Source organism: Centroberyx gerrardi, chromosome 12 (genome assembly GCF_048128805.1).
Source record: "Centroberyx gerrardi isolate f3 chromosome 12, fCenGer3.hap1.cur.20231027, whole genome shotgun sequence".
NCBI classification, from domain to species: Eukaryota; Metazoa; Chordata; class Actinopteri; order Beryciformes; family Berycidae; genus Centroberyx; species Centroberyx gerrardi.
In genome coordinates this window covers 21,087,544-21,099,565 of record NC_136008.1, presented here as the reverse complement: position 1 = coordinate 21,099,565, position 12,022 = coordinate 21,087,544, and the positions used below count along the sequence as shown (strand labels likewise).

The 12,022-nt window shown below is 41.1% G+C and overlaps 1 protein-coding gene across 1 annotated transcript; it reads right to left on the bottom strand.

The window, feature by feature from the left end:
• Nucleotides 1-2,270: 2,270 nt before the first annotated feature.
• mchr2a (melanin concentrating hormone receptor 2a) lies at nucleotides 2,271-11,824 on the bottom strand. The gene is made up of 5 exons (XM_071902486.1): nucleotides 11,631-11,824; nucleotides 7,538-7,747; nucleotides 4,832-5,026; nucleotides 3,635-3,754; nucleotides 2,271-2,598 (listed from the first exon to the last, which is right to left on the bottom strand). The coding sequence occupies exons 1-5, from the start codon at nucleotides 11,822-11,824 to the stop codon at nucleotides 2,271-2,273; spliced, it is 1,047 nt and encodes a 348-aa protein (XP_071758587.1).
• Nucleotides 11,825-12,022: the final 198 nt, after the last annotated feature.

Here is a 12,022-nt window from a genome sequence, read left to right as displayed (position 1 = left end):
AGCCTAAACTTATTCACAAAGTGAATCAGCATCGATCCTGAGTACAAGGAACCATTCAGCTGTAACAATTATTACCTCGTCATAAATGCCAGGATAAACTAACTAGTATAAAAACAAAGTGAAAAATAAGATTAATTGTGAAAGCAGCCCAAGATAAATCAAAACATGTCTGAATCAAAACAAAAGTTGAAATAACTTATGGGTCCCTAGAAGAATCCAACTGAAGTTGATTGAACTGTGTTGCTATTACACAAGACTAGTAAGGTGCAAGCAGGACAAGTGGGGTGTGGGGTGGTGGTTGGGCAGATGGGAGAGGGTTTTGGGCTTAATGTCAGATGGGGGTGTGTGTGTGGGGAGTCAGATAGACCCACATAGGCCACATCCCCTTGGGGGTTCACTGATTGGCACTGATCACAAGGTCTTAGCAAGGTGCCATTTGATGTGAGACTGTAAACAAGGTCAAAACAATGTCAGGTTACAGCTGTCAGTCACCCAGCCTGTCTGGGACCAGCAAGGTGTGAGAGAGAGAGAGAGAGAGAGAGAGAGAGAGAGAGAGAGAGAGAGAGAGAGAGAGAGACAGAGAGAGAGAGACAGAGAGAGAGAGAAGCTATATAGACTATCTAATAAAGCAGAAGTGCCAAGAATTCATCTCTAAAAAAAAAAAGCATTTTACAACATAATAAATACATAGACCACTGGGGAAAGGCTGTGTAACATGTTGAATACTCCAGATTTGTTTACAGCTGATTGCCTGGACAAACTAACCAACAGTTGGATGATGTTGACATTGAGACATATTGATCAACATGTCAGAACAGCAACTGCTTGAGGCTGTTTTGCGCTTTAGAGGGAGGCGAGAGTGGGACACCCACGTAGAGACAAAGGGAAAGTGTGGAGAACAAAACATTTGCCTTCCAAATCCTCGCCTGGGGCGGGACGCTGTAACACTGTCTGGTCTGGTTGCTTCTCTATTGATTACAGACTGGGATGGGCAGTGGGCCTGAAGAGTGAGGTAGAGGGTTCATCCAGCCAGCCAGTGCCTCTGGTGCTGACTGTCTGGCCAGCGGTCGGCCTGTTAACTGGTAAAAGGCCCTAAGGCCAGTCCACAGCTCAGTCCAGTCAGCCACACACACACACACACACACACACACACACACACACACAAAATACAATGTCTGACCACTGACGCTCAGGGAATCACTTTTATTCACTTGCTGCTCTTATTGCTGCATACTTGCAGCATACACCACAGATGTGTGTGTGTGTGTGTGTGTGTGTCTGTGTGTGTGTGTGTGTGTGTGTGTGTGTGTGTATGTATGTTTGTGCTCTGAATACCACAATCAGTGAATTAGCTTTTGACACTGGCATGCAAATGAACTATTAATGTATTCTGCAAAATACTGATCAAGTCTCACAAGTGAGTGTAATCATTGATTGAAGATAAATATGAACTTAGAAAAAATATTTCGATCTTGAACAAAAGAGATAATTTCTCCTAAACAATTTGCTATTTTCTTGCAATGACAAAAATTGTCCTCTGAAGGGAGCCAAACCACCATAAGATACATTTCACAAGCATCTAGCCTCTCAGTGAGTGCTGATCTAAGATCAGTGTAGCCTTTCAGACAATGTTGAATGAGGAATGAGACTGTCCATTAGACTGAATTCACAAATATCTTCTTAATGTAAATATTATGAAATTTCATAAGAAAAAAAGTACCTAAATTGAGGAGGGGTTTATACCAAAGAGTGGTTTGTGAAGGTAGGATGTGATTAGTAAACTTAGATCAGCACTTCTATTCTGAGATAAACTTATGATAAACTGATAAACTTATGAACCATTTATGATATTCAATATTCCATTCAATACAATTCCATTCATTGCAATATTGCACTTCCTCATAAAACAGATAATTTCTTCATATTGCAGCTGACTGCAGGAGGATCTTTTTCACAATATCAGCCAACACTTACTTGCAGTCTCATGCAAACAATAACATAAGATCATTTATGAGATGATCCTCCTTTGAGATGCATCAGTTCATACTATCATAACGTCTTGCGCAAGAAAATGTAAGGAAAGCTCATAAAGACTTTCAAGTCTATGAAGCCTTCAGTAAGTGCATCAAAGATGGGAAAACTCTAACATTATAAGCTGTTTTTTATACTTTTTGATATTGACTTCAATTTGTTCAACCATTTTAATCAACCCTCAGTCAATCTTCTCAACCAGCCACAGGGAAGGAAGGTGAAGGGAGGGAGGCATGAGCTCATCCAAAGCTGGAGTGCGGTGTCGGGACTTGGATGGCTGGCTCCCGCTCCACGCTGGGCCCGCTGGAGGTCATGCGTCTGGTCAGTCTTCGGCGGAAGTGTCCGCTCAGCAGGATGTAGATGAAGGGGTTGATGCTGCTGGCGGCGTAGCTCAGGCAGACAGACAGGTAGTAGCAGGTGTGGTAGGCCAGCGTGGGTCTGCGCACGGTCAGGTTGACCAGCTGCAGGACGTGGTAGGGCCCGACGCTCACCAGGAAGACCGCCACCAAGACCAGGACCATTTTGGTGAGACGGATGGCGCGCATGCGAGGCAGGTTGGTGCTGTAGCTGAAACGTACGGGTGAGGGTGAAAGGGTGAGTGACGGATCAAAGAGTCGGTAGAGATCGTTTATCTGCGTCCTCATTTGTCAGCCACATTGTAGCGTGTTAAGACGACAAGATCAAGGGTTGATCTTTCTTTCCCTGTCTGTAGTGTGTAACCAAATCATTGTCAGGCTGAAAATAGTCCCCATGAGAGGGGGTGGATAAGTCAATTAAAGAAATGACAGCTTGACAGTGTAGGCAAAGGGTTTTAAAACTGTCGCTGTTCCCTGGGACTCAGAAAAGATAAAAGGCCCCATCAATCTCTGAAGGCTGTCTGCTGGTTTGACATGATAATCAGGATATGCTTTCCTATGAGAGAATGATACCAACTGGCGCTCCAAGGCAAGTGCTAATAGACACTATGATGCATGAGGAAAAAAGAGATATCAACTGGAGAGGGAAAAGAAACCCACAAACGGTACCAATGGGCTAATCCTCTGTGCATGACAACTACACTTGGATCTTTTATCGTGCTTGAGAACATTCAGTGTACTCTTCTTCCTCGCTGCCTCGGAGACTGTGGAAGCACCACTGCTGCCGTTTCCCTATTGGACCAGACATTGCCCTGTAGTGCCACTCAAGATACCATCTCCCTTGTCCCGCAGTTGACGTCAAAAAGCCTGTGCGTCTATGCATGCCCATGTTTGTCCACTGCTGCAGCTGCCTTCGCCTAAAATAAAGCAAGAACGATTTAGATCTAGTCTGTCTGTTCCAATTATCTGGGCAAAAGGCAATAACATCCCCCACTAAAAACATCTAATGCCAACAAAAACTCAAATCCACTCAGTTGGTCTGACTTTATTTATAAATTGAACTTGAACTTGAACTTATAAAGGCCTACTGATGCTGCAACCCGGCAGTCACTTCATCTTGAACACAGTGATTGTTACCATAAACAACGGTATTTAGGGGCAAGGGAGAGGTTCACGTACCAAAACTGAAAAGCGCTTAAGTGTCACACTGTATTAAAATGGAGTTGAGGAGCCGAGGAGAGACTCACCGCCGCGCCTGCTTGTTCTTCAGGTACATCCTCCAGGTGTAACACAGGATGAGAATGTAGCAGGTGATGATGAGCGGCAGAGGTAGGAAAAAAGACGTGATTGTCTGATACAGCGTGTACCTGTAAGACAGGAGGGAGGAAGAGGGAGAGAGGGGGTCGAAAGTAAGTTTCACTCCCCTCAGACTTTGTCTCTGCTCCTCTGCTAAGGAGTGGGTGATATGAACTGTTTTTATCCAAGGCTACATCTCAAGATAATTGTAAAAAAAAGGACATGATTGCTGAGGCTTTCATGTGTTTTTTTGTTCATCTTCTTGTTACACACTTTACTACTACTACTACTTTCCCATTATAGGGTGTTATCTCAAATGCATTTTTCATTAAAGTGCTCTGCATTTGAAATCCCCCCGATAATTCTTGAAGTTTGAAAGCTCCTGGAGTTTTTTATAGCTGTAAGTGTCGTAGCTTGCAGAATGTGCGCAACAAAAGCTCCAATTAAGGCACATAGGAGATGGAGCAACAGAGATGGAGGTAGCCTGGGGTGAAAAATGACTGACCACCAGTTGCTATGGCAATGTCTGTTTAACAGCTTCAGATTCCAGGAACCAGCTATGCACTGCTGGATACAACGAATACAACAACGAACAGCGATTGTGCTACAACAACGAATATCTAACATTTTAAATGCTTTCTGCCCCAAATGTACGTACAGAGACTGGAAAAGGGGCGTTTATTCTGCACCTTCTGCCTGGAACGACTTAAAACTGTTTAATCTCGCTAATTGCTTTTAAATCCAAAATGAAAGAATTAGAGGCTAATTCATTGGAATGTCATTGTTTTTAATTAACAAATTTCTCAACTGTGTAGCGGACTATTCATCTTCTTAAATGTTTTGTTAGTTTATGCTGGATTTTGCGTCCTATGCTTTTATTGTAGTCTGTTCTGTTCCTATATTTGTTTTTATTGTAGTCTGTCTGAAACCATTTGTTCTTATCTGTGCTGCTGCTGATCTTGGCCAACGTCTCCCTTGAAAAAAAGGTTTTTAATCTCAATGGGACTTCCTGGTTAAATAAAGGCTTTTTGATGCATGTTCTTGAATGAATTTCGGGCTCCGCAGGGTGTCCGGCTCAGATGGAGCAAACCCCTTTGTCAGAGCAGCCCATAGTGAATGAGCCCGCCTCTCGACTTGACTTGCCCTACCAGAGAACAGAGCTGGGGGAGACCAGGTTCATGGTGCAGCTCTCCAGCCCATCGGAGAATCGGATGACTTTGGAGTGGATCCACGCGGGAAGGACCAGGATGAAGGAGATCACCCACACAAACAGGTTGATGCCGATGGTCTTAGACGTGGTTCTGAGAGCCGTCAGACGGAACGGATGAACCACCGCCAGGTACCTGAGAGAGCAGTAGGCGGAGAGAATTAAAGAGGAGCTGTGGGAATTCAAGTTCATCTCTTTTATCTCTAAGAGTTCTGCTGGCTAGCATCCACATATAGAGAAAACAACATGAAATGAAACCTTGAAGACAACAATACAAAAGCATGGCATACAAACTCAGACTCAAAAGTGCAAAAGTGAGAGAGGACTATATCAGTGTGCTTACTAGTCTTATAACTGTTATGATAAAAGAGCTTCCAAACCCCTTGTGTATTTCTGCTCCTTCTCCTTCTACCCTAACAAAGAAGAGCCGTGCAAAGGTGGTTTTCTGCAAAGTTCAGTGCAAATCAATCATCCAAAGTTATTTAGTTGGTGCTGAAGCTTCAAGGACATCACACAACATCATCTTTGAGAACATTGTGTCTTTTCGGTATGAAGAAGACCACATAAGTTGCCAAAAAGTTGGCAAAAAAAAGTCATTTTCAAGAGGAACATCATGAAAAAATATGGTGTAAAGAAAACTGAAAAGTTGTTGACATGAAAAAAAAAAAGACATTATAGGGTTACGGGTTTTGCAAAACCCAATTTACGAATAATTAATCCACTCCACTCAAAAGCTCAGGCACACACTCAGCTCAGGGATAAACTGCCAAAATTAATGTTTTGCCGAAGCTCCGCTGAGGTGTGCCATCTCTACTGGGCCAATAAAGATGTGAATTTTCAGGAAACCGAATATTTTTAAGCGGCGCCCACTTCATAATTATCCTGGGGAGATAAAAGGATAGGTGACATTTTTATTGAACTACTGTAGAAACTGAAATGCCTCTGCTAGTCTTATTGAGTCCGTCAAGGGCTTCGTTTGTGCCGTATTCAGCCAGAACACAATCGATGACCTCCCACATCTGAACCAGCACCTGTTTTGGCAGGTCCAGCACCTCTGCCACATATTTTCATTTGTTGTGATTTTTGCGTACATCAATCACAATAAATGTTGTCTGTTTTAATCCTCTTTTGTGTTTGCGTTGATTGTCAGACCACCGCCAAATGTGTCAAGCACACATTTTTATTGCTGTGTAAGCATTGTGTTAAAGGCGAGGATGACAATGAGCAATGGTGAGTATGTTGGTTGTATGATTTATTCTCTTTCTATTGATATCTAGAATATTTTTGGATTACTACAATGGCTGCACGACCCACAGTTGAGCATGGGCGTGCAGTTATGATAGTGAGTAAGCAAGGCGATTCTATTTGTAGGCTTGTGAGTGGCAGTGTTGTGGGTGTGATGATGTGCAAGCCTAATAGGCTAGCAAAGGCCTTCATGTATCCGTGACACATTGTGCTGTTCATTACATGACTCATTACATGACTTAAATGGGGAAAAAAAAACATGCAGTATTGAAAACAAAGCTAGTAAATCCAATATATTTCAGCATGTGGCAATTCAAACCAATTCCCTATCTCTGGGACCTTATGATTTGCAAAGTAACAACTCCAGGAGCATTACACATGCATTTAGACCAGGTTTTTGGCATTCATAGTCCATCTGCGATTCGTAGTCACAGTATTTAGAGAGAGACAGCAAATAAAAGAGTACCGTAAAAGTAAAACCCAGAACAAAAACCCTCCCAAAGACTAAAACAGGATCCTCCACATTTCTCTCAGCTCCTGCCAAACATTTTGATAAGGCACCAGCATTAGTGAGAAGTAAAAATGGCAGTACATTCTGTGCTCAAGATGCTGAATGAGTGATACATAATGTAGCAAATGCCATGTACTGCTTTTAATGTTGCTACATGTGTAGAAATTATTATAAAGGGAGGAAGTGTGAGGATTTGGAGATGACTATTCATTCAAATGTTTCATCTCTCACCAGCTTATAATTTTTAGCCATGGAGGAACACCAACGCACTCTGGTTTCTAGAGTGGAGAAGTAACAGATGGGTGAAAGACGTATCCTGCATCCATGATGCATCATTTCCTTCCTCTCAGCACCTGTTATCTATCCCAAATATCACTGGTACCCACTGGGATTACTTGTAAACTGCCTGCACCACAATTGGGTTTATTAAATATGCAGCCAAGAGACAGTACAACATTTGCATCTCAATTTGAAGTACATTACTTTTTTTTTTTTTTAAGTCTAGTTTATTCTATTATTCAGTCATATGAAAATGTCTTTCATTCTAGCCTAAGGTTGATAAAGACTAAATTCTTCATAATACCCAAACAAGAAAACTTCAAAGCATTATGTGATGTAGTATATGATGTATAGTATGTATATGATGTAGTAAACGATGTATGTGAAGTATGTAGCATTGCAGCACTGACACCAAACTCTAGTCAATAATACATATCAAAGGTTTTCTCAGAAGTACTTACCACTAAGACTAGACTTAAACTATTGTGCAAATAAGATGCCATATAGACAAGGATGGTTTCAATTAACAGTAAGATGCTTTCGGGAGAGAAAGCACAGGCATCATAAAGAGAATGCATTCATCCTAAAGAGAATGAACGCAGTGCCGCTCACCTGTCCAGACTGACAGCGGTCATCACAGCAGCGCAGGCCACCTGGTTGCAGTTGTCCAGAGAGGTGATGATGGTGCACAGCGTGCTGCCAAACACCCAGTGTCCGCCACGAGCCCACTGGTGGATCAGGAAGGGCATGACGGTCACATGGACCACGTCTGCCACAGCCAGGTTACAGATGTACACATCCGGCACGGTCTTCTTCGTCGTCCTGATGGACGAGCAGAGGAGACGTCTCAGCAGGATAGCTAGAGGAGCTGTGATGTTCAGTTTCATGTGTACACTCCCAAGACACAGCGCATCAACCGTTACTAGAAAATAATATACGTATCCTCATTGATGGCAGCGTTACACACTGTCCATTTGTGGAAGGAGGTACCGGTAGTCCTGTTTTTGTAGCTTTTGTTTAGTTGGGAATAGCTCTTTCCTTATCTTTTGGTAGCTTATGGGGAAAGCCTTGGTCTGATGGCCCAGATGCTTCATTCTAATTTATTCTGTTTGGCCGTAACTGGATGTTGACTCAACTTTTTCCCACCTGTCTTAAATATTTCAAAGATACATTTCTCTCCAACTGGTCCATGTTTGTTTGTTTTTTCTCTCCAGCACCACAAACAAATTAACCCTTAATGGCCAAAAAGCCATCAATTCAAGGGGGAACATTTGATTAGGACTATTATTTGGACCTGGTCTTGCACTCAAACTGTAACTTCTACTGCTGTTTCTTTTGCATACTCACATAATGCCGTAATCCATACTTTTTCTCTAACTTTCATTCATACATTTCTACTCTTATGTTCTTCTTCCTAATATTAAAATTAGTTGTATGTTTATATAACCCGCATTTCATATATTCTTATTTATATTCTATATTTCTTTGCTATTTCCTAGTGCTATTTGTTGCTGCAACGACCCTATTTCCCCACAGGGATCATTAAAGTTTCATCATATCTTATGAATAATTGTTTGTTCAAAGATGAAAAGCCTTGGAGACCAGAATCACAGGTTCCAGGGCTCCTTTCCTGAGTCTTTGGTTTCCTATCGCCTTTGTCCCAAGGAGGAAGACTAGATGTCTTGTTTTCATGGCAGTCACTAAATGGCTCAACAACACACAGCACACCTGAGAGCTCGCCATCATCCTGAAATAGCATGAAATAAACAGTCTCAAAAAGGACATGCTTACTTGTGCTGAAACAAGCTGAGAGATGTTTTATGGGCGCAGAACATCTTATTGAATTACAAACTGCCACCTGTCAAACACAATTGTTGCTCCACTCTCCTCTTTTCCATTCATTATGTTAAACAGCAGCAGATGTATTATGGGTTGCAAGACTTGCAAAAGAGGGAGAACAAATGCTGCCGTTTCCTTTCCATGGAGCAGAGGAGAATATTCTCTTTTTTAAAATATTTCAATTTCACTTTTTCAAATATACTATCAATAACAACAAATAACAAACCAAAACAATTCCTATATCCGATATTAGATTGATTGCATTATGTCCATGGGAGACATCTCAACAGAGGTATTATTTTACAGTATCAATATCATAACTTTCCATTATTGATCAACAAAACTTTTTATGTACTCAATGTAAGGTTAAAAGATTTTCTTAAAACTATCCTGCTTTTTCCTCAGGGCATATGGGATTTTTTCCAAAAGGAATATATTTATTCATCTTTCAAAAACGATTAAAAGAGCTGGGAATGCATTTCCTGGCTAAGAACCTCTTTATTTTGGGATTTGTCCTATTTGCACTGATTGTATCGTAGTTTCCTAACAGACATAATTCAGGGTCTTGTGGGAAAGGTGTTTCAATATCTCACACCAAAATGTTTTCACTTTAACACAATAGCATGTACAAAGGAACTTACTCTCTGTCACACCTAAAGCATACAGTTCTGTCTTTTGACATCTTTTCCTCTGGGACCAATCGAAACCTGAATTGAACTGAATTGGATTGGAAAAAGCCTTAACGTCCATTATCCAATTTGTTGATACCGAGTAGTTTGACCTTGTTTTCCTTGAGTTCCCCGTGTGGAAATGGAAAAAAAAACTTTTTCCATTTGCGACAGTGTGTACCATAGGATTGCTTCTCGACCCAGCAGTACCCCTCCAACATGGTCTACCGACTCATATCCACATGGAAAATGAATATCAATTTGCACTCTCATTTTGAGTGTGAGAGATTCTTAGTGTGAAACGCTCTTGAGATTATCTTCAGTTTGATGGACTCTTCCTGTCACACTCCCTCTCTCCTCTGAAGCCACGTCTGGCCGACCAGAGCCCCATATCACATTTTCACATTTAATCACATTGAGGGAATTCTAATTTATCTATTGGATGTCTATTATTCATTTTATAGTCATGAATCCAATCAACATATCCATAATGTAATTTTGACTTGTCATAATTCTAATCAAATGTATCTGTAATGGAATTATAGTCCAAATGGTGATGCACAACCACAATCATGAGTTGTCAAATTATGTCTACAGTGCAATTATGGCCAGTCAAAATGTTAAGACTGCATTTAACTAGTAACTAATAGCTATATGACAGACTGCAGTAAGTTCATTTCTATCTCTCTGCCTATAGGCATCGCCACCCACAGTTAGTCAGGAAAATAAATGAAGAAAATGAAGAGAATGTAATTGTTTTCATCCACACTTAAAGTCTCACTGCAGTCACAGAAGGACAGATGTAGCTTTCTGAATAGGGCTAAAGGCAATACGTTCTCCAGTAAACACTTGAGAAACTGTCTCTCTCTCTCTTACACAGAAACAAAGCTGACTTCACAGACCTATTTCTGCATCATTAATGGATGTTTAGACCACATTCAGCCTCTGTATGCACTGCAGATTAGTGCAAAACTGTTTTTTGTTTTTTTTGAATATTTGCCATGTCTTGTCTTTAAGTGGATTGGAACATATTGCAGTACCATCATTAAATATGCACATACACCACTGGGGCCATCAGAAAGGATACACTTTATAACAAATCATTACACAGAGAGATGCTGGTACTGACTCAGCAGTGTGCATAGCAACACCCAGCAAGCCAGGACACATTATGACCTACAGAAAGTAGCTTCAGTACATCCATACCGAACAATTTATATGAACTCCTGTGTATAACACATTCATAATCAGGGATGTAATGGAGGGTAAACCCACTTTTTTATTTGTAGAATAGAGTTTACCCACAGTTTTAGCCTGACATTGTTGTGACTTATCTGATGTAAGACTGATGTAAGTTAGGAGGATAGATATGTGTCTTTTAAGGGGAAATAGACATAAATTAATGGGTTTTGCTTTTGGTGAAAATATAACTAGGATTTTGTTTGCTTATATCAGTGGTTAGAGTGGGTCAGTTTATAGAGAGAAACTTTCAAAATAAAAGCCCCTCTGGAAAAACATAATGAATGCATTATGGTTATTAGCAACACAGTATTTGATGCTGGGTGCATTGTGAACGGCGATAAGAAAAACTGCCTCGGAGTCCTGCGGTTAATCTGGAAATTAATCAATATCCCTCCAGCCAGTCCGAACAATAGTCATGGTGTATTGATTCCCTTACAAAAAAGAACTACAATGAATTTTAGAAGGATGCAAGACAAATATCACTGCAACATTGTCCCTATATAAATATTATTATAGTGGTAGCCTACCATAGGAGGAAAAAATACCATAAGTTCACTGTACTCACTATTGAGTACCACAGTAAATCCCTGTAGGAATATTGAAGGATATTATACCGATTTTTCATCAAGATTGTAAGGAGTAGGCTACTAAGAGTCTTTTGGAGCATTGTGTGAGCAAAGTGCACACACAATAATGATTATGAGGATTAATCATCACTGATGAGAAATAAAGACTGGTTCATGATAATTACGCTCATGAGTGCCACATGAAGCATGAAATAAGGAGCCAACTACTGCTGACCCGAATTAGATACCGTTAGGTGGATGTGATAATACTTAAATGTTGAGTTCTCATAATGAAACTGTGTTTTGAAAATACATTTACTCACATTTACCCTGGAAAGTTGTCACATGTGAGAAGTGCGCGTGATGCGACCCGCTGGTTTGAGCGCTTACCTCAGGATGGTCACTAAGACCAGAATGTTGCCAACAAGTCCCGTAGAACAGAGGAACCCAATCAGAGAAGGTAGGATGGTGGTTTCTGTAAAATAGACAAAACTGAAGGAGACATCAGAGGGATTTCTCTCTTCACTCCACGATTCGTTCGGGGACGAAGACCGGTTCAAAAAGGCTGCTGTCGTCTCGTTCATGGTGTCAATGGACGCAAGAAATGCAGTGAATAGCAGTTAAAGCAACCAAACAAAAATAACTGTATCATGGCGTGAATAACAACGTCCTTCTGGAAACCCCATTGCTGCAAAATGACTGCACTAACTCCTCCAATAAACTGTTGCACCTGCAGCAGTGAAGCGCACTGGCGACTCCATGAGCATTACGCACGGATTGTG

Excerpts from the sequence above, each read along its gene's own strand:
- mchr2a (XM_071902486.1), bottom strand. The coding sequence starts at position 11,824 with ATGAACGAGACGACAGCAGCCTTTTTGAACCGGTCTTCGTCCCCGAAC. Across the intron at positions 7,748-11,630 it reads GTCTTAGTGACCATCCTGAG|GACGACGAAGAAGACCGTGC; the intron begins GTAAGCGCTCAA and ends CTCGTCCATCAG. Across the intron at positions 3,755-4,831 it reads TCCCCCAGCTCTGTTCTCTG|GTACACGCTGTATCAGACAA; the intron begins GTAGGGCAAGTC and ends CCTGTCTTACAG.